The 20,805-nt window shown below is 45.9% G+C and overlaps 2 protein-coding genes across 3 annotated transcripts in view; one reads left to right on the forward strand and one right to left on the reverse strand.

The window, feature by feature from the left end:
- FBXL14 (F-box and leucine-rich repeat protein 14) overlaps positions 1–20,799 on the reverse strand; it is a 55,014-nt gene extending 34,215 nt beyond the window's left edge. Inside the window, exon 1 of one of the 2 annotated variants that reach the window (XM_008572430.1) lies at positions 19,568–20,799. In XM_008572430.1, the coding sequence (XP_008570652.1) occupies positions 19,568–20,766 (1,199 nt within the window). In that variant the 5' untranslated portion in view covers positions 20,767–20,799. Of the gene's footprint in view, positions 1–17,696 lie in introns of those variants that run through there. The other variant, XM_008572431.1, reaches the window with a different exon arrangement.
- The window catches only part of WNT5B (wingless-type MMTV integration site family, member 5B), a 59,251-nt gene continuing 41,509 nt past the window's right edge, over positions 3,064–20,805 (forward strand). The window contains exon 1 of the mRNA XM_008572433.1: positions 3,064–3,233. The gene's annotated coding sequence lies outside the window, so the exon portion shown is untranslated. The remainder of the gene's footprint in view (positions 3,234–20,805) is intronic.

Raw genomic sequence — 20,805 nt, forward strand, 5'->3', positions numbered from 1 at the left:
GGGGGTTTTTTTTTTTTTTTTTTTTTTTTTTTTTTTTGTCTTTTGTCTTTTTCCGTGTCCGGCAACGGATCGCAACCCTCAGTGTCGCCCCCGTACCGGACCGGGGACCGGCAATGGGATCGCAACCCTCGGTGTTGCTCCCGCGCCTCGCTCAGCCAGTGAGCAGGCACCGGTCCACATGTGGGATCCGAACCCTCGGGCGGGAGCGCCGCTGTGCTTCCCAAGCGGCGCACTATCCAGTGCGCCACCGGGCCGGCCCTAAGTGCTGGGGCTTTAAACAGATTTCTCACTAGCAAGGTTTCTGCAAGATCGTCCCTATTTCATTTGTGCTAATTACTAACAGCTCAACCTGTCTTCCTCAAGTAAGGGTCAGTTGAGCCTAATGTACTGAGCATCCCCCCATCTTCCCATCTACTGTCCCTCAAATATTTATTGAACGCTATTACATACATGTACCTTCCCAGGTGCAGGAGGTACAAAAATGAAAAGACAGTCTCTGTAGTTTAGTCACTTGAGACCTCACTACCCCAAGCCTATTATTTCTATAAAGTCTTAAGTTCCTTAACTGCAAATTCTCCTACCAATGGGGTTTCAGAGCCCTCACCATCAAGGATGGGGAAGGATGACTGAAACTATGGGACACAAGACAGACGGCACCCACATTTGCCTGGGAGAGTCAGAAGAGGCTTCAGGGAGGTAGCAAAGAAAAAGCAGGATTTACAGGCAGACAGGCAGGAATAGAGCACTTTAAGTGAGGGTTTGACCATGCAAGTCGTTTTAATGGAGGGAACTTTTTTATAACAACTCTCTATAAGATATAATTTATGTACAACAAACATATTTATAGTATATGATATGGTTAGTTTTTTGTGGGCTTTTTTGGCAACTGGCAGGTATGGGGATTTGAACCTCTGACCTTGGTGTTATAACACCATGCTCTAACCAATTGAGCTAACTGGCCAGCCCTCATATGGTTAGTTTTGACAGATGTACGCCCCCATGAAATCACCACCACAATCAGAATACAGAACATTTCTTCATCCCCACAAACTTCCTCCTGCACCTTTGCAATCGGATGCAGGGTATGTTTTACTGCAATTAATGTGCCTCTTTCAACACAGGAACATTTTGATCTGATGAAAACACGGTTTATTATACTTTTGGCTTTTTTGGTTACCAGGTAGGAAGCTCCAGGCACCCTCAACTGTCCTGAGGTCTCAGACCATATGGTGCTTCAGAAAGTCCCTTGCATGGATGGGACCACCAAGTCCAGAGGTCTTCCCCCATTCCTGGAGAGGTGTGGCATGTGACTGTCATGGCTCAGTGTTGCTGCACATGCAGGCTGAGGGTGGGGACAGTGGCAAGGAAGACAGGCCAGATCAATGAGGGCCGTGGATGGCTTGCAACAGAGTTTAGGTTTTAACCTCTATGCAGCAAGGAGCCACTGGAGAATTGTGACCAAGAAAGTGATTGAATCAGATGTGTATATTACAAAAACCACTTTTGGAAATTGCGTCAAAATTAGAAATAATGAGGATTGGGCCGGCCCGGTGGCGCACTGGAGAGTGCACCGCTTGGGAGCGTGGCAGCGCTCCCGCTGAGGGTTCGGATCCCATGTGGAGACCGGTTCCCGCTCACTGGCTGAGCGTGGTGCAGGCGCGACACCGAGGGTTGCGATCCCGTTGCCGGTCAGTAAAAAAAAAAAAAAAAAGAAATAATGAGGATTGACTTAGGGCAGTAGTGGGAGGGGAGGAGATAGAGAGGAGGATAAAACACTCGGAATCCCAGAAAGCAGGATTGACAGGGCTGGGATGCTCTGGTTGGGCACAGGGTTTAATGAGAGAGAGAGAGAGAGAGAGAGAGAGGTCATACGTAACTCCCAGGTTTATTGTTTCGACAACCAAGTGGTGCCTTTTATGGAGGCTGTAAATTCGGGCAAGTGAGGAGCCTTGGGAGGAGGGATATTCAGTTTGGATATGATGAGCTCAAGTGTCTGTGGGATGCAAGAGTAGAGATGTCTAATAGTTGGGCCAGAGGTCTGCTCTGAACGTTTGAGGATCGTCAGCATTTGGGTGACACTTCACTTAAGAAAATTGATTCAAACCTTGTCCCAGTGTACAAGCAACGGTGCCAGGAGAGCAAAGGGAAATCATGGCACTGTCTGGAGGCATCCCCTGACCCTGGGCTAGTTAGGGCCTCCTGATTTGGGTTCCAGTAGTACTAGGTACTCTTCTTATCGAAACATTCATCACACATTATGTTAAGTGCTTCCTGATTGCCTCTCTTCCCCACAAGGCTGTAAGCTTTGTGAGGCTGGAACCAAGGTTCGTCCATTGCTGCATCCCTAGCCCTTGGTATGGAGCTCAACACACACTTTCATGCTTGTCCATGGAATGCCACCCCAACCACCCCCAACTAGGAGACCCTTCCAGGGAGAGTGAGTGTTGCACAGACAGCCTTACACCGCAGGGCCTCAGACAGCACGGGACACAGGGGCAAGTAACGAAGGCCTCACAGAGCTCATCTCAGCCAGAACACGAAGGGCGGGGAAAAGTTCTCCACTCAGACAGGGAGGGACGAACATCCTAGGCCAGGCAACAGCATACATAAGGGCACAAAAGAGTGACATGGTTGTGTGTGACCAGAATAAGAGGCTGGAATTTAGGAGGATGCAGACTGGCGGGAGATGAAGCTTGAATCACTGGAGACCTCAGAAGGCTTATGGTACTGCAGTAAGGAGTCGGGGCTTTGTTCAGTGTGAATCAGGAAGCTAGTGGAGGTTGTAAAGCAGGATGTCAACATGATTTGATTACATTTTTAGGAAGAAGTCTCTGGGGATAGAGTAGAGGTTGTGAACCCTGCCCCCGAAAAATGCATTCTGGGCAAGCATCTGGGCGCTTCTTATGTCTTTCTCCAGGAGAAACAGTGTGGATTGGAAGGCACCATGGGAGGCAGGGACGGCAAAGGCAGCTGATAAGGGCCACCCCAGTGAGTTAGTCAAACGGGCTTTCAGAACCTTCTTTTGAGGGATCTGAAATTCAGGACCTCAGAGACTCCAGAACAAACCACACGAAACTTTGCAGTCCTGCCTCGTGCCTGCTTGAACAATTGGGTGTGGGCAAAAAGCTGTGGGAACATGACCGTGCCAGCGTGCGGTCAGCAGAATCCTGTCTTACTCTCGAGACTTAATCTGTTCCCAGCCCCTGGTGTCCTGATGATCACTTTAGTATAATGTGATATTATTGTGCCTAGTGGGGAGGTTTTGGTAGGAGTTTGTTGGAAAAGATAGGGGCCTTTTTTTTTTTTAACAAGTTTTCTTTGATGAACTTAATAGTGTATCTTAACAGTACTTTTTGGCCAGTAATGAGTAAGTAAATTGCTCCCTGAACTAGATAGGAGAGATCCAAACACACCATCTAAGTACAACCCTAAGTTTTAAAAGTATCTCCACTTGTCTTTTATTTGCCCTTTAAAGTCTGTACAAACAAAGATGAACAGGCTCTGGACTGTAAGAATAATATTTATCTATGGACATACGGACAGATAAGCAAAACCCCAAGGGAGAAACAAACTTCTATTGAAATAAAGATCCTCCCAGCCTTATCCTCCTTTGCTTACTGGGGTTCCTTTATTTCACTTTGAGATAAAAGCAGTTCGGCTTCTCAGGAGATGCCGATTAAGAGTTGAACATAAAGAAAGTCTGTCTGTCTGTCTGTCTCTCACCTATCTGGTCCTGAATATTCCAGCCTTTATTTGTGATCTTCGTGCATATGTGGGGTTAATGGTACTTTGAATAAACACTAACACTGAGCAGCTCGGGACTCCCTGGGGAAACATCCTCTTCCTCATTGGTCAGTGATAATACCGGGCTCACAGCTTCTACTCCCCGCTGAAAAGCTCCTATCTGAAGCTCATGTGGACTCTCTGGGACCTGAACCAACCCTCTCCTCTCCAAGCACGCTGTGAGCCTTGCTGCTGGAGGTTGCTGTTGGCTGCTGTCCATGCTGTGTGTCAGTCTCCGCAGCTGACAGTCGTGGGAGCTTACGAAGGCACCTGGTGGCTTCCCGGTAGGAAGACAGTGTGTGGGGTGTGCGTGATCATTTCCCAGCACGTCGCAGAGGAAGTGTGGTGAGGGGTGCCTACCTCCGTGGTGGTGTCTTTAGGGAACTGTCTGTGCTTGGATCCTGAGGGCTTATTACAAAGTGGTGTATGGGTTTGGCATGAACTCGGAACTTTCTCCCTTTGCAGGATCTTCAGTAGAAAGGTCCTGTCCTGAGGAAAACCGCTCAGAGGAAGCTCCCTTGCTTGTGGAGGCTGCCAGCGTGTGTGTGTCGACACTGAGATGCACATGACAGATTGTATGCAATGCCTCAGCACAGCTGACAGGTTCTTTCTTTTTACGCTTACCTAGTGTTGAACAGCAGGAGGAAGCCTTAAATATTTCCTTTTCTTCTCACAACCTTTTATCTAATAAAACAAAATTACTGGACATGAATCAGGGAGTAATTCAAATAGTCGTGTAAGTCCAGTACCTGGCTTGGTGCAGCCTCCCTTGGTTCTGTGCTGATAGTCTGGACAGGCTGGATGGACCCGAGGTGGAAGGCTGGTGGCAGTTCCAGGGATGGTGGCAGACAGAGTGGGGGCAGTGCCCATCACTGTGTGCTCAGTGAGCTCTCACTCCTCAGTAGTTTTGTACCAGGGAAGTCAGGCTGAAACTGGCATCAAGGGCAGCCTCAAGTGGGTGAGGAAGAGACTGCAGGGGCAGTCACCCTCTGGGGGGTGGGAGGGAATTCAGTGCCGTGCACGTGAAACCTCAGTTCTGCCTCCTTCTCTGCATTGGCTGGCTCCTTCTGTACTCAGAATCTGGAGCCGAACTCTGTAGAGCAGCTTCCAACTCCCAGGCAGCACACCCGAGACACTCCCATGGGCATATCTGGATAGCGGGCTGCAGCACAGATAAGTCAGGCTGTGGGCTGGGAGTGGTTCCCAGTGAGACCCCACTTCTTTCTCTCCCACCCAAGAATGCAGACCTCCATACAGTGAGTGTGACATGTCTCTGTATCCCCAGCTCTTGGCATGGGACCGGCCTCCAGTGGCCACCAAGTAAGTATTTACCAAGTGAAAGATAGCCTTGAATCTATACTAATTTGTATTTTTAAAAAGTCATTAATAAAATTTAGCATTTAAACTGTTAATTAGTAATTAATTCCAATAAACCAGCAGGATTTTGTGATTGTGAGAGACTGTTGTAATGGGTTGGTCAGAAGGAATATTTGTTAGCATTTTTACAGGCTCTCAAAGTGATAAAGCCAGCAGCAAGCTCTATTGGTCCTGCCACTTGACTGTCAGCACTATGTGGATAAACTCCTCTCAGTTCCCAGGGAGGAACTTCACAAGGTTCTTAAGCAGGAGACCAGGGGAGGGATATTCTTAACGCTGCCTGATTACCATAGACCCTTTAGGGGCTTAACCAGTGTGGGCAAATGCTTAATTTCAAGATCTTATGCAAATCAAGAATAAGAGCCTCCTATCAGAGCCAAGTTTTGGGCACTTGTCACCTCACTGCTATTGGAACTCGGAAAGCTGGAGTTGGGTCCAGAAGGACAGAACTCCCTCTGTTACCTGGGACGCCTCAGGGGAGAGCAGGGGATCAGAGGAGGACGGAGGAGCAGCTTTGCCTCAACACCCAACTTTCCTATTCTGGATGACTTTTTTAACAAGAATTTTTTTTTTTTTTTTTTTTGTCTTTTGTCTTTTTCCGTGTCCGGCAACAGATCGCAACCCTCAGTGTTGCCCCCCTACCGGACTGGGGACCGGCAACAGGATTGCAACCCTCGGTGTTGCCCCCGCGCCTCGCTCAGCCAGTGAGCGGGAACCGGTCTGTATGTGGGATCCGAACCCTCGGGCGGGAGTGCCGCTGCGCTTCCCAAGCGGCGCACTATCCAGTGCGCCACCGGGCCGGCCCTAACAAGAATTTTTAAAAGGAAGGATTTACAACTCCAGCTTTCCGAGTTCCAATAGCAGCGAGGGGACAAGTATCCGAACCCTCGGGCGGGAGTGCCGCTGCGCTTCCCAAGCGGCGCACTATCCAGTGCGCCACCGGGCCGGCCCTAACAAGAATTTTTAAAAGGAAGGATTTATATATCATTTTGAAGACCAACCTTAAACAGGCAGGTATATTTTTAGTAAAAGTAATTTTTAAAAACTGCAGCGTGGAGATCGCCCTCAAATACAGTAATGGTCAGTATCATTCATGTGGCCACCACGACCTGCAGGAGATAGAATGCGGAGTCAGGGTGACTCTGGGGAGTCCCATGGCTGTTGGGAGGCGCTGGGATGGACTTGGAGGGCAGGGTTAGCAGAGAGCTGCAGTCAAGAGCGCAGACACACCGAGCAGGGCCTGGGGATGCTGAACGGAGGTGGTTCGGCGTGGAGTCGAGAGCTAGAGAGCTGGTGAAGCCGATGCTGAGTGTGCTCACACGTGATGGAAAGGGAGTGAACAGGGGTTATTTAGACACAGGAGCAGTACAACAAAGACTGAAACTATCTGGGCAGGAGTTAAGTGTAGACCTTGGCTATCAAGAGAATGAGAAGAGGAGCTGGAGGAAGTGCTGTAGAGAAGTGAGGTTCCATGTCTCCCTGTGGGGTCCCCAGCCTGGGGCCATCTGAGGAAGCTAATATTTCATGTCCTCCTCGTGGACTCAAGGGCATTTCCCAACTATTTCAGGTGTGCCAGTTTGACACAATAAACTTTGGGCTAATAACATTTCAACATCAAGATACAACTTCCTTCTCTCTTTAGACCTTCAAGAAATTTTTTTTTAATTTGAAAGCCCATACTTTGTACTTCCTAATTCCAATTATGTTTATCTTGTTTTTTGAGTTGTTTTGATACCTTTGTGATCTAATGAGAGTCTGAAAGATGTTCAGATTCCATAGAACTAAAATTCTGAAATGCCCTGAAAAATATGAGATGTGTTGTTGCCACTATTTTATCAAATTATTGTTTCCAAATTGCTGTTCTACTCTTCTGCAAACTGGTTTCGGGAGGAAGAGTGACTTTTAAAACAACTATTTTGTTCAGCATGGTATGTTAAAAAGGCAGAGAAGTTGAAGAATAATGAGAGCAGGATGTGGTGATGAGCAGAGGAAGGAGGTAAACAGGCATTCTGAGCAGGGCTCGGGGAGCGTGGCCATGGGAGGAAGCCTGGAAACAGCTCTCGCTGCAGTGACACACAGCTCCCAATTTTTCTCTTGGTCAAAGGGGTCAGGCCACCATAGGCTCTACGTTAGAGATATTCCGTTGTCTCCCTGGGCACCCGTGAATGTGTCATTTCACCTTTCTAAAGAAGTTCTTCTAAAGTAGGGGTAAGATTATTCACTCTTGGACAGAGCTGTTAGAACATTTCTGGGATAACCAACAGGTGTGATTCAGCGAGGCTGGCTGTCGCTATTTGCAGAGGGAGACCGGGAGAGTCCACTCTTACCTGGTTTCTTTAGAGAAACCGTGTGACCCCCTCCTCCTGTAATACCCACCAAAAGAAGCCAACATAAAATACTAATGCGATGTTTGCATTAAGCATTAAATGTAATATATTAAATGTAATATTTTTGCTTCTCCATCTAGATCTCAATTGTTTAGGGTTCTTCTGAGGGAGAGCCAAAAGATCACTAAGGCAAAATGTATCAATAAGGCATTTATGCCGATGAAAATGAACCAGAGTTTTTTTTTTTTTTAAATCTGTAGTTATTGGATTTTTGAGAGCTTTTTTTTTGATCAAAAGTATTTTAGGAACTTTAAAGAAAGGACCCGAAAATTTTTACTCAGCCTAGTATTTAGTTTGAAATATATGCTGACTTTTAACTTTCAGGGCTGAACAGTCTAATCCTTGGTCATTCCAGAATGAGTTTAGGAATTCGTAATCATTTCCTTTTTACTGGGTATTTGCATACATCACTAACCAGCTAGGATTAGAAGGGTGAACAGCCTCTCTACGCTGAAATAGAAAGATGACAACTCAGGGCCAACCTGAAATGTTCATCTTTATCAATTAATTCTAAATGAACATTTATGTAAAAATGACAACAAAGAATGTCCTTTGCAGAGAAGACAGACAGACGTCTGTATTCCATAGTGTACATTTTAAAACAAAAATTCTAATAGACTAATAAAAATGGTTAACATTTTATATTTTATCCATGTTTTGCCCTGAGGATTAGGAATATCGTAGATACTTGCTCAGTGTTGAAGGAAGGGCCAAAGTGTATAAAGAAGAAAGATATCTGGCAAGGTTGGGAACAAGACCTCTTGCCCTCCTAAGCCTGGGGAGCCCAAGTGAGCGCTCCTAATCCTAGCAGTGTGTGGACATGGTGTGAACTCTCCCCTCTGCATATAGAGCAGGGCTAGAGGTTAATGAACGAGGGCTCTCATCACACTCAGGATCCTGTTTGATAGTGGTTTTATAAATAAGGCTTAAATGGGGTCAGACGAGAGCCTGCATGCTTCTTCCAAACTCTCTCTATGAAGCCCAGGTGTTCAAAGATGGCATCCTTCCACCAGTAAAGGCAGAGATGGGGCTCTTGTGCTTGGAGAACTGGACTACTCCTGGCTCTGTATATCTAAAAGCAGGACCAAATGGAAAACGTGTGGGGGGGGGGGTCCTTGCTGCCCCCTATTCTTCTCTAGTAATCCCTTAAAAAAAAATTGCAGACCCAAACCTCTGGCCTCCAGCACATTTTCCACTTGATTAGAGGCCTTTGTGAGGTGGGGAAAGGGACCTGCAGACTTGTGCATTGTGTTGGGGCCTGAAATGTCCAGCTGGGATCTTTTCCATCAAAAGAGGATTTTAGTAAAACCATTATCAGGGGCTTAAAGGAGAAAAGCTGTTGAGCTGCAAGTGAGGGGGTAGATTAGCATCAGCGGGCTGTTTTTTGGCACTGGTGGAAGGGTGGGAAGGTGTTCGCGGCCACTACACAAGTTCCTTAGTTTCTCTGCAAGTTCCTGGCAGGTGCAGAGGTAGGAGTGAACGCAGGGATGCGAACACGGGCTTAGAAATGGCACATGGAGCTTTAACTCCGGGGCAGCAAGCAGAGGGCAGCCAAAATCAGGAAGGCTTGCCTGACCCCTGCTTGGCAGTGTGGAGGAAGCTGTGGGCTTGCTTCACTGCTGGTTATATACATCCATGTCGCCTGGGGTCCTCCTCTGCAACACTCTCTGCACCCCTCTTGACAGTCTCCATAGACAGCAATGGGCAGTCAAGAGAGTGGGAGTGGCCATGATGGATTCCTTTAAAGGGCAGAGGACACCTTTATCTGGGGCTGGTGCTGGGCTGTTAGGGGCTAAGAGTACAGAGCAAGGTTAAGAAAGTAGCAGCAACGGCTGTCAGTGTGCAGTAAGTATCGGGCTGTGCGGATTTGCAGACTGAGCTATGGGAGCCCTCTAGGGTGAGGGTTTGAGGAAAGTTACCTAAAATAGAAACTCGTCTTCTTGGGGTTACTGGAACCTTCAGCTGTACCCTCTTCAGCAAAATGGAGCATAGAAGCTGAGTCATGTGGACCTGATGGGGATGTTCAGCCAACTGGAGCAAACTGCTTCCTGGAGGACCCATGTGAGGAATGTCACACTTACCCTGGAAACACTTTTTTTCTCTATTTCTCCCTATATACACTGTCATTCTGGTTTGTTTTCCCCATAAAAATGGGATCATGGAAAAAACAATGTTTGTCCTGACTGCTGTGCATGTCCTTGAATAGGACATTTTTCAGGCTTGCAGCACTGTAGCCGTAGAAATCTGTCACAGGTTCATCCTCAAGTCAGCCTAGTGGTCACATTAGCAGGAATTTTTGTCTCAAGTCAAATTTGGACAACCACAGAAAGAAGGCCTGCCCTCTTGAAAACATGTGCTAGCCCAGGAAAGCTGTTTTTGAAGGCTGCGAATCTAAGAGCAGCCCTTCTCATTCGTCCCGTAGCCACCTTTCAGAACTGCTAGTTGTGAAAGTTTACACTTTCCCCTCATGTGATTATCGTCTGGCTCCTGTGTTTTCTCCGCTTGGGCTTTGTGTGGTGTGACACATTCTCTTTTCTTCCCTCTACAAGCTCTCTTATTTATTTGAGTTGTTTTCCCTCAATCTGTATTCTTTTGGTATGGTCACTAACAAAGGCATATTTCAGCTGTAGTTTCCATATAGTTTACCCAGGGATTTTCTGCTTTTATAAGAGTCATGGATGGTTCCAGGAATAGTCATTTCCTTCATGCCTAGGCTCTGAGTTTCAGGAATTTTTCCTTTCTTTTCTTTTCATGCTGTAACCAAAAAATGATCTCTACATTACTGAGCTGCTAAGCTGTGCTCAACTGGCTAATACAGCTTGGCAGGGGTCTCCCGCGGGGCTCCCACCTTCCCCCTCTGCACCCGTGTTGCACCATCTGCCCTGTAGATCCACACTTTGGTTCTCTGAGGCCAGACTACTGGGTGCCAAGAGGGCAAGACCCCTGAGGCCTACCTGCCCCCGCCTGTCCCTTATTGTGACGGTTTATGGAATGTGGCCAAGTTGGCTCAGAAGTTGTTTCTTTGTTTAAATTTCTACTACCTCTTCCTAATGTTTCTTTTGTGTAGGAGGAATTCAGGTCATGCAAGCAACCTTATTTCTTTGTCAGGCTTTTACCATTTTCAGTTTCATAAACTCCTTTAGATTTTAAGATTTCTTCATATGGGCAATAAAGATACTCCTCTTAGTAACAAAAATAAAAATAGATACTCCTAAAATTTTAAAAATATTTTTGTTTTTCCTCAAAGGACCTTTAGAATTTTTCATCATAGACAGTGCATTATTTTTCTTTTGTAATAAAAAAAAGCTAACTTTTTCTCTTGCTGCTAAAATATCTCCAATGTATGACTCAAAATTTTCCCATTTGTTCTCCCAAAGTTTCCAAATATGGCAATCTAACAAAGAGGTGTGATTACAAAATGGACTTTAAGAGTAATTAGAAATGAAAAAAAAAATTAGAAATTGATGTTTAATTCCCATAGCCTCCAAAAGCAGACAGCTGTGAGACAAATCGAGGAACCTGGGTGAGGACGTCCCATCTGTTCCCTTGCTCCAGAAGCAAAGTGCTCAGCACCTGGCCCTGGGAATAACTTCACTGATATTTTGAAATTCAGTTTCATCTTTTCAGGGAAGTAAGATTCTTGTCAACTCTGATACCTAGGAAAATTCTCCAGGGGCAGAGGGAGGGGTTGGTGTCGCTATGAACCAGGAGGGGAGGTGACCAGAGGGGAGGTCATGGTTCCCCAGTGGATATAGCCTCCAACTCATGGACAATGCTGCCGCCTGCTGACAAAACACAGGGCTTGCAGTCTGCGGACAAATAACATTTCTCTCTCCACTTTCTAATTTCCACAGCAGAGAACAAGTATTTAGAGTTTTGCATTAGCCATACTTTATTTTACTGCCTTGTATTAGACCCTAAAATCATTTTTATAAACTTGGGGTAAAGAAAAACAAGGCCAAGGCCAGACTCCGACCTATCTCTGATACTGGTTTGGACATGATTCATGGCTGTGTCATAATTGGGGAGGGTAAATCCTGTGTGAGTGGGTGGGAGAGGTCTTGTTTTTTAGGGGGATAGGGAAGGTCAAGGAACAGTCCAGAGGGAGACGAGAACAGTTTTCCACCCTTATCTGTCAATAATGTGTAGTGCTTGACTTCTGCCTCCTAAGCCACATATATTTTTATTTCTAAAGTAAGCAGTGATGAAGCTTTTTGCTGCTAAATCTTATGTCATGCTTTAGTGAATTTCTGCAGTTCCTCTTGAGATTCCTTTGAAAATTAGGCCCATCTTTGTGGGAAAAAGATAGGCCAGCTGCCTTCGGGTGGGCAACACCATTCTGATTGTCACCGTTTGACTCTGAGCACAATGGCAGGGAATCTGTCTCAAGTGCACAGAAGAGCCACTCGTCTATCTACCCCATGCTCTGGAAACTTCTCTTCCAAGGACAGCCAGCTGTGAGCCTGATAAAGTTCAGGGGGCCACAGAACTTAGCCGTTCTGTTTATACAGATTCCTGAAAGACTGTAATTTGGTGCATTTGAAATGAGCTAGGAGAGCAAGAAATTGTCACTTTCATCTTGTCATTTTCATATTGTTTGCTTATGACACACCTACTGGCCATCTTTTTTTTTTTTTTTCTTAGTTTACAGCAGTGGTTTTTTGAGCAATGAAGTTAAGGTTTAAAATAGTGGAGGTAGAAATGGAAGTCACTGGGGCTGGGTTGGTTAGTTCAGTTGGTTAGAGCGCAGCCTTATAACACCAAGGTCACAGTTTAGGTCCCCTTACTGGCCAGCTGCCTCCCCCCGCCCAAAAGAAATGGAAGGCACTGACTCTTCCATCTAAAAACATTAAGAATTTATTTGAGGGACTTGACTCCCTTACTTTATCCATCTGTCCAGTTTTAGCCTCAGTGATTTTTCTAAAGATTCTAAGGAATATTAGGACTAATTTTTTTTGCTCCTTCCTATTTAGAGACTTCTCAAAAAGCCTTGCCCTGGGCTGGAAAATGGAAGCAGATGTGTACATAAATAATGCCAGTTTGGGGTAAAGATTTCCTAAGGAGAAATATTATTATGGACATATGTAGTAAGTACTTTCTCTTATACTTTTTAGATGAGAGAAACAATACTTTCCAAGCCTTATTGAGTAATTCACACTATTTATGAAAAATTAATGTGGTCTTGAATTATTTTCCCACAGCCCAATTCCAGTCTCTTGGATCCATGATTCAAGTAGTACTCATGGCCAGCCGTGTGGTAGGCCTGGTCCCTCTGGAGTGTGGATTACGTAAGTGGAGGAGTAATAAGCACAAGAGAGTGCCTAGCATTAACAAATTAGACCCTTTGACTCTTTCTGGACAAGAGGGATTTGTAACTAGAGCATCTGTGAAATCAACCCTAACCTTACTTTCTCCCCTACTTTACCCATTTTATAAAAGGATTGTGGGGCAGACACTTGTAGTACGTTAAATGTATGTGTAGTCTTGGCTGTGAGGCTATCAAAAGCATAGACTTCCAGCATTTGTACTCCAGCAGTGTTTTGGAAATTGGTTGAAGTCCTCTGACGGCAACAGCCTGGATGGTACTAGCCAGTTCAGTACCTTACAGACCATTTGCCAACCTGCACTGGTTTTTCGGCTTCTAGAATAACCCTATATATAAAGCTTGCAAAATATATCTAAGTTTGCATAATGTAATGCATTTAAATAGTAATAATAACGTTTAGCATTTTGGCTTTTTAAAAAAACTCCCAGTAAAGCAATACACTCTAGCGTAGCACTTTCTGCAGAGGGGCCGGGGTGGTGCCCTGCAGTGCCTCAGAGCTACTGCATGTTGACCTGCTTCTGACGCGCTCATTAAAGTCTGCAGCAGCCCTGGCCTGGGATTGATACCTCATATCACCTAGGCAAAATATTTTCGACCTTATCAAGACTCTTCCCCCATTTATAAAATTAAATGTATCACATCTGTCAGATTTGGGAAAACAAAAATTTTGAGACAGAGAACATGAACACTAACTATGTTATGACTAAGTTCTTCCAGCTGATCACAGTCACATTCCTAACACTGTCTCACCTGGGTTTTTGCTGCTGCTGCAGACCTAATTTTCTTCTTTGTAATTGAGACTCACTACTTTCCACTGTCACAAATACAAGTATCCTTGTAAGTTTTTTCTAAATATATGAGGCATTTTCCCTTAAACAAAGTAGTAATGAGATGATAAAAACTTAAGTCTTCAGGAAATATGTATGTTTTTCTGGGTTAACAAACAGCAGGCAGGGGATTCCACGTCTCTTGTTCTATTGATGGGGATGTCACATAGCCCTGTCTAGTGTCCACAGTTAAGATCTCAAGCCTACTTCCTCTCGCATCTCAAGTGGAAGGGTGGCTTTACACAGTACCAAATGTTCTGGGTTGGAAAAGGCAACTCCACCAGGCAAAATCAGAGCAATCCCTGGAAAAGAGGGAAAGACTGAAACTGATTTACCGATTGTCTAGAAATACCCGTTTCCATCCCAGAGCTGAGGATATATGCTCTTACTCCAGATGTGCACTTACCTTAGGTAAGTTATAAATTATTAGTATGTGTAGTTGGTGCTGATCTAAGTATGAATGTCTCATCTGTTTACAACGTTCACTTTTTTAAAAATTTAGCTTGCTACCTGATATTTGACAAGTACATTGACAAAGAGGAGAGAAATATGTAGCCCAAGCCTACGCTTAGGTTTGAACACAGCTTTCTAATTTCTAATCCTGCGCTTTACTCGTGATCCCCTTCATTTCATCAAAAAGCCTCACTCCTCTTACTCCTTGGGGGTTCGTAATGACACAAAATTTAGGTCTTGCCCTCTACTAAAGGGATAGAATTAACTTTTAAGAGGGGGGATGTTTGATGCAGGAAAGAAAGAGAACAGAGAAGCGACCACTGGATGACTTCTGTAGTCCCTCCTTTTCCACAGCAGAGCAGAGCAAAGATCAGAGGCCAGGGGCTCTCCCTTTCACAGGACTGGGAAGGGACAGTTGTCAGAAGCTGCATGAGGTCTCGGTTTTGTTTTACAAATCTGATCTTTTAATCAAGAGGTTCTTATTCTTTAGAAACAAACACAGTGGTCTCTGGGGGCCACTACACTTTCCCCTTTGAAAACTTGAGTTCAAATTCTCTAAGTCAAAAGTGAAACGTGTTACTTATCTTCTGAGATGAGATGAGGCTCTATCTAGTAGCCACTGCAGGAAAGCACCAGGATTTGGGGAATAGGCCATGCTTCAACTTGCAGATCAGATGTCCTTATTTAAGAAAAAGTTTTCACCTTTAAAAAGAAACTACAGTAAAAGGAATGTTTACTTTTTCAGATCTTTGTTGTTGGTTTGAATCGTGTAAGACTGTGATCACTTTGAATTTTAACTATTAAGGATGTACTGGCCTTTACTTTTAGTAAATGTAGTTAGGCCAGCACCCTTGTCACTGTTGCCAAATGTGGAATAAACCAGGTATCTGACCGAGGAAGTCAGCAGGAAGGAGCCCATGGCAGGGAGAACTGTGCAACACCACCAGCACTTGTACCTAGAGGCCTGTCATGGCCCTTAGGGGGCTGCGGGAGTTATCTGAACCCCACAGTCGCATTTACAGGTATCTTTTTTTTTTTCCTTTTTGTCATTTTTCGTGACCGGCAACGGATCGCAACCCTCAGTGTCGCGCCCGTACCGGACCGGAACCGGCAACGGGATCGCAACCCTCGGTGTTGCGCCCGCACCTCACTCAGCCAGTGAGCGGCCGGTCTGTATGTGGGATCCGAACCCTCCGTGGGAGCGCCGCCGCGCTCCCAAGCGGCGCACTATAGCAGTGCGCCACCGGGCCAGCCTACAGGTATCTTTTTTAGTACAGACATTCAGGGCTACTACCCGATGAGACTTAGAAAAGAACATATATGAAGCCCTTTCTTGACTACTACCCAGTTTCTACTGAGATTTATTACTTCTAGATGATAAAATTTACACTGTTTATATTTTGTTTTTTCAGCTCTTAAGTTTCAATAAATACCTGAACCAGGTTTTCTGTTATTCTAAAAATTGCCCTGAAGTGCCTTTTAACTTTTGTAACACCCACAAATCATATGGTAACTCATTTTCCTCAGTGCTTCTGTCCTTTAAAAGCATTTCTTCCATTCTTGTAGGTACGGTGGAGATTGATCATTTATACCAAGAATCCACCCTTTTTCCTTTTGAAGTAGCACCTACTGTGTTCCAACAGCTACCACTCACTTCTTTTTTTTTTTTTTTTTTTGTCTTTTTGTCGTTTTTCGTGACCGGCAACAGACCGCAACCCTCAGTGTCGCGCCCGTACCGGACCGGGACTGGCAACGGGATCGCAACCCTTTGGTGTTGCCCCTGCTCCTCGCTCAGCCAGTGAGCTGCCGGTCTGCACGTGGGATCCGAACCCTCGGCGGGAGCGCCGCCATGCTTCCCAAGCAGCGCACTGTAGCAGTGCGCCACCGGGCCTGCCCGTACTACTCACTTCTGTGAGGATCCCCTTACTGGAGACCAAGGTATGGTCAATAAATAAAGCTTCTTTCTCATAGAGCAGAAGGGAGCTGGACCTTAGAAGTGGATCTGGCTTAAGTCCTGCCTCCCTCACTTACTGGTGGGTAGTTAAGGCAGGTATTATGCTTTATCTGAAAAACAGGGACACCTACTTCAGCAGGTTGCTTTGAGGATTAAAATTTACTAGTACTATGGCAAGCACAGATGGGTTCTCAACACGTTAATTTCTATCCAGAAAGGCTGAAGAGAAGCAACTGACCTTCATTGACAAAAGTAAGTGGTTTATTCATCTTTTCCAGAGAAGATCCAGATACATTAAATATCCCTAGTTCAGGATAAGGACACTAGACCCTGATCTTGACTTTCAAACATGATTTTACCAACCTTTAGTCAAGCTTTTATTTAATCTTTAACATAAAAAACACAAAACAGAAAATGCTTCAGGTTATAGGTGTATTATAGCCGTATTTTGTGTATTAAAACAATGAATGTGAGCACGGAGCCTAAGACATGGGAAGTGCTCAAATTTTTATTGACTGAATCTGTGCAGTCATGAAATCTCTTGCAAGAGGCTAAGAACCTCTAGCTTGTGTAACCTTCCAGAGTTGTGTCAAATGCTAAATTGGAAAGCTGACCCTAATTCACAGTCCCTATTCCTTACTAGGGGTCACACATTTTTTTTTTCTCCAGGCAGTAAGCACAGTAACCTAAGTAGGAAGAAAGATATCCACACCTTTCCCAAAGAAAGGGAAGATGGATCTAGTGTCAGGCTCAATTAGACCCAATTGTGAAGGCTCTCCAGAAAGGAACAATGTAGCTTTTGTGATAGGTTTAAGGGAAAGCTTGGAAATTTTACAAAAAAATCTTACCCCAAGAGAAACCTAGGTTCTAGACCTCTTCCTGGAAAGAGGTGTTGATCCAGGAAAGTTTTATATTACTCTTATCAGCACTTGCAGGAATCAGTAGTTTTTTGTTTTAAAAAAAAAAAAAAAGTTAATTCCAGAAACAGCTAAGACAGACCTATGTGAAACCAGGAGTATGAATTACTCCACTGTTAGAACATTTATTCTCATGGGTTGCCACAGCCCAACCACAGGGTGTCAGATTATTTAGTTATTGTCCACCAAAGGAAACTCTTTGCTAGACTGGTTGGTATTCATTTATATGCCACCAATTCAGAGAACCCTGAGCAGCGGATAGAGTGGCCAGCCTCAGCATTGGAAGTGCTTAGAATGCACATGTGCGGGAACTCCTGGCCAGCCTTCCCACCCCAGGAAAGTGCTGAAATACAGCCAGGCCTGGAGGGGAATGTTAAAAAGAGGGGTTGCACTGCCCCCCTCCTTTCCACGGGGACCCTCGCTCACACTGTGAGATTCCGTATGCATGACTGAGCGAGCAGCGGGCCAGGACAGCGCTCTTTTAACTTTTCTGAACAATGGCTTCGGTCCCCTCCACCTTCACACCCGCCCCACGCCCGCTCTAAGGGTAAAGAACCCCATTTTGCTTGCCCACTTCCACATCTCTGACCCACGTTTTCAACCTTACCCTTAGATCTCATTTCCACCCAAAGAAAAACTGGCCACTCAGGGAAATTGTGACTCTTACAAATCTGGTTTTTGAAAAAGTTTCATTTTGTTCAATTTCTTTAAATTTCCACGTTGTTGACAGACAGCTTAAAACCAAAAATTATGTAAATCTCCAGTCTAATCACATTTCTAGAAACAAAACATTTGGATGTCAGTAGTAACCCTTATACAGAATACATTTTTAACTGTGAGCTTCCTCACACCAGAGGATGCACCAAACTCTTCCTTACTTCCTTTTACTTCAGAGCATACGAACAGCACCTCCTACTTTGGCATGTACCCAAACACACAATGCCTTAAAAATAATTCACAGATACAAGGTTTTTTGGGTTTTTTTGTTTTTTTCAAAAACATACTTCATATTTCCTCTTTTATTATATAAATATCAGTTTAACCTTTTACTGTAAGAATATAAACGTTTTAAGAGGATCTTTGTTATTATTTATACAAATTCACAAACAGTACAATTAATTGATAAAGGTCTCTGGGTTTCTTTAACTCCATGGTCCCTCGCATGTTGCTGTGGAGGCTTCTAAAAAAATAAACAAAAAAATCCAACAAAAATATACATCCTACTCAAAAGCGATATTTTTTAAAGCCACAAGTCCCAACCCCCACCAAAATAAAGTCATCTATTCCTCCATTTAGAAACAGAATTTTTTAAAACCCACAAACTCCCATTTTATTAACAGAACAGAGAATAAGACACGAATTTCAGTCTCCTCCCTTCGCATTACAGCCCCAGGGTCTCTGTAGGCCAACTCTGCTCCTCTGCTTCCAACAGGAAGCCTCACTGTGTGACCTTGTTGTGGGGAAACTTGGAAGAGGGTGAGGGTAGGGCAGAATTTGCATATATAATAATCATTTTCAAGACACAATCTGCATCTCAAACACACACACAAAAAACAGTTCAACTCTCATTTCTCCCACACATTTGTGCTATAAATTAAGTCAAGATTTAGAAACACCGTTGGGTTCTCAAATCCCAATGGACAAGGAGAAAAAGAAAATGATAGCCAGAATGTGAAAGTGGGACACGCTGGATGGATGGAGGTTGGGAGGAAGCCAAAACAAAAAAGACGTACAAACCCAATGGGCATCTTTCCAGTCTAGGCACAAAAATGTTTCAGTCTCAAAATAGCTCTCTTGTAGAATTCCAGGGCTTCAGAGAAAAAAATAAACTAAAACGAGGTAGCCAGACACACACACACACACATATATATATATATAATTTATATATATATATATATATAATATATAGACTATATTCAGCAGAAACAAAAAGGACCATGATTTCAAATTTCTTCAAAAAATTAGGAAAAAGGAAAGAAGATAAAAGTGAAACGAGTGTGAATAGCAAGTACTGTAAAGAAGAGACGAGAAGAGACCGGGATTAGTTACAAAGTGGAAGAAGGGTGAAAAGGCCGTTGTAGTTGGGTTTGCTTTTTATGCATTTCAAATAAAAACCAGATCACAGTATTCAAATGAAAGCTTAAGTGAAGGCAGACATTTTCCTCAACTCCCCAGGGTGAAAGGACTAGTCACTCCCCACCCCCACCCCCGAATGCAACACAGTGGGGACACAGTAGCTGAATCAGTCCTTCTACATCCCTCTGCAGAGAGGAGTGGGTGGCTGAGCAGCAGAGTCCATCTCTCCATCCGCAGGGAAAAGGAGAGGGGAGTAGGGGTAGCAGAGGACCCCCAGACGCAATGAGAATGGACTGGCAGTGGGGAGGGGCGCTAGAGGAGGGAGAAAATGAGCCGAGGCTGCGTGTCACTGCCCCATCTCATGGGCTGCAATGATCTATGTATAAGTGTGCGTGCGTGTAGGGGACGGTGGTGGTGAGGGACGACGGGCATGGCGGGACAAGGGGAGCTGGTGCTGCCGCCCTCACCTGACCTTCTCACTGTCCGTCATCTGCCAGAGTCCCAAGTTGAGTACCTTGAGGCAGGGCAGCTGGGTGATGCGCTCCAGGCCGCGCTTGGTGATTCGGGTACAGCCGTATAGGTCTATGCCAGTGAGCTGGCTCAGGTGCTCAGCTATCAGCTCCAGACCCTTGTCCGTGATGCGCACACACTGTCCAATGTTGAGCGTGCGCAGCCCGTGCATCTGCCGCACCATGCGGTTGATGCCATCATCACTGATGTGGCAGGAGCAGAGAGAGAGGGACTTGAGGCCGTCCAGCCCCTGGGCTATGTAAGCCAGACTCTGGTCCCCCACCTTGTCACAGAACGACACATCCAGCCCCGAGAGGCGCAGGCTGCCCATGGCCAGATGCATGATGCCCGTGTCACTGATGTTGTCGCAGGAGCGCAGGTTAAGGCTGCGTAGGCTGCCCATGTGCGACAGGTGCAGGAGACCTGCGTCCGAGATGCCCCCGCAGAAGCTGAGGTTGAGGAGCCTCAGGCCCGTCAGGCCTCGGGAGATGTGCTTTAGGGAAAGATCCGTGAGCTTCTGGCAGTCCTGCAGTGTGAGCTGCTCTAGGCCCAGGCAGCCTTCGGCCGCGCTGCGCGTCATGCCGGCCAGGTGCCCAATGCCCACGTCCGAGAGGTGGCGACAGCTGCGGAGGTTAAGGCTCTTTAGGCGCTGTAGACCCCAGGCGATGAGCAGAAGGCCGGTGTTGGTGATGTTGCTGCAACCCCCCAGCTCCAGCACCTCCAGGCCCTTGAGGTACTGGGCTATGCGGCCCAGGCTGCTGTCGGTGATCTGCTTGCAGAGGCTCAGGTTTAGAGCGCGCAGAGAGCCGATCTCCTGCACGAACGCGTGGCCCAGCCCGTTGTCGGTGAGGTTGTAGCAGCCGCTGAGGTTGAGGCTCTCGATGTTGGCCATGCCCTGGATCACGTAGCTCAGGCTGCGGCGCAGGCTCAGGATCTGCACCCGGCGGATGCCCCGGGCCTGCAGGCTGGGGAACAGCGACGGGTTGGCCCGGCGCAGGTGCAGCTTGGCCTCCACCCCCCGCCACACCGACTTGTGGTAGGCGGCGTCCCGCCAGGCCGTGCACACCTGCGCCGCGCGCCCCTTATCCCGGACGTCCAGGTAGCCGAATATCATGGCCAGCAGCTCGGGGAACAAGCACGAGATGTGGGTCTCCATCTTCCTCCTCCCCCCTCCGCGGCGCTGGGGGGAGGAGGC

The sequence above is a fragment of the Galeopterus variegatus genome, unplaced genomic scaffold (assembly GCF_000696425.1).
Source record: "Galeopterus variegatus unplaced genomic scaffold, G_variegatus-3.0.2 Scaffold784, whole genome shotgun sequence".
NCBI lineage: Eukaryota > Metazoa > Chordata > Mammalia > Dermoptera > Cynocephalidae > Galeopterus > Galeopterus variegatus.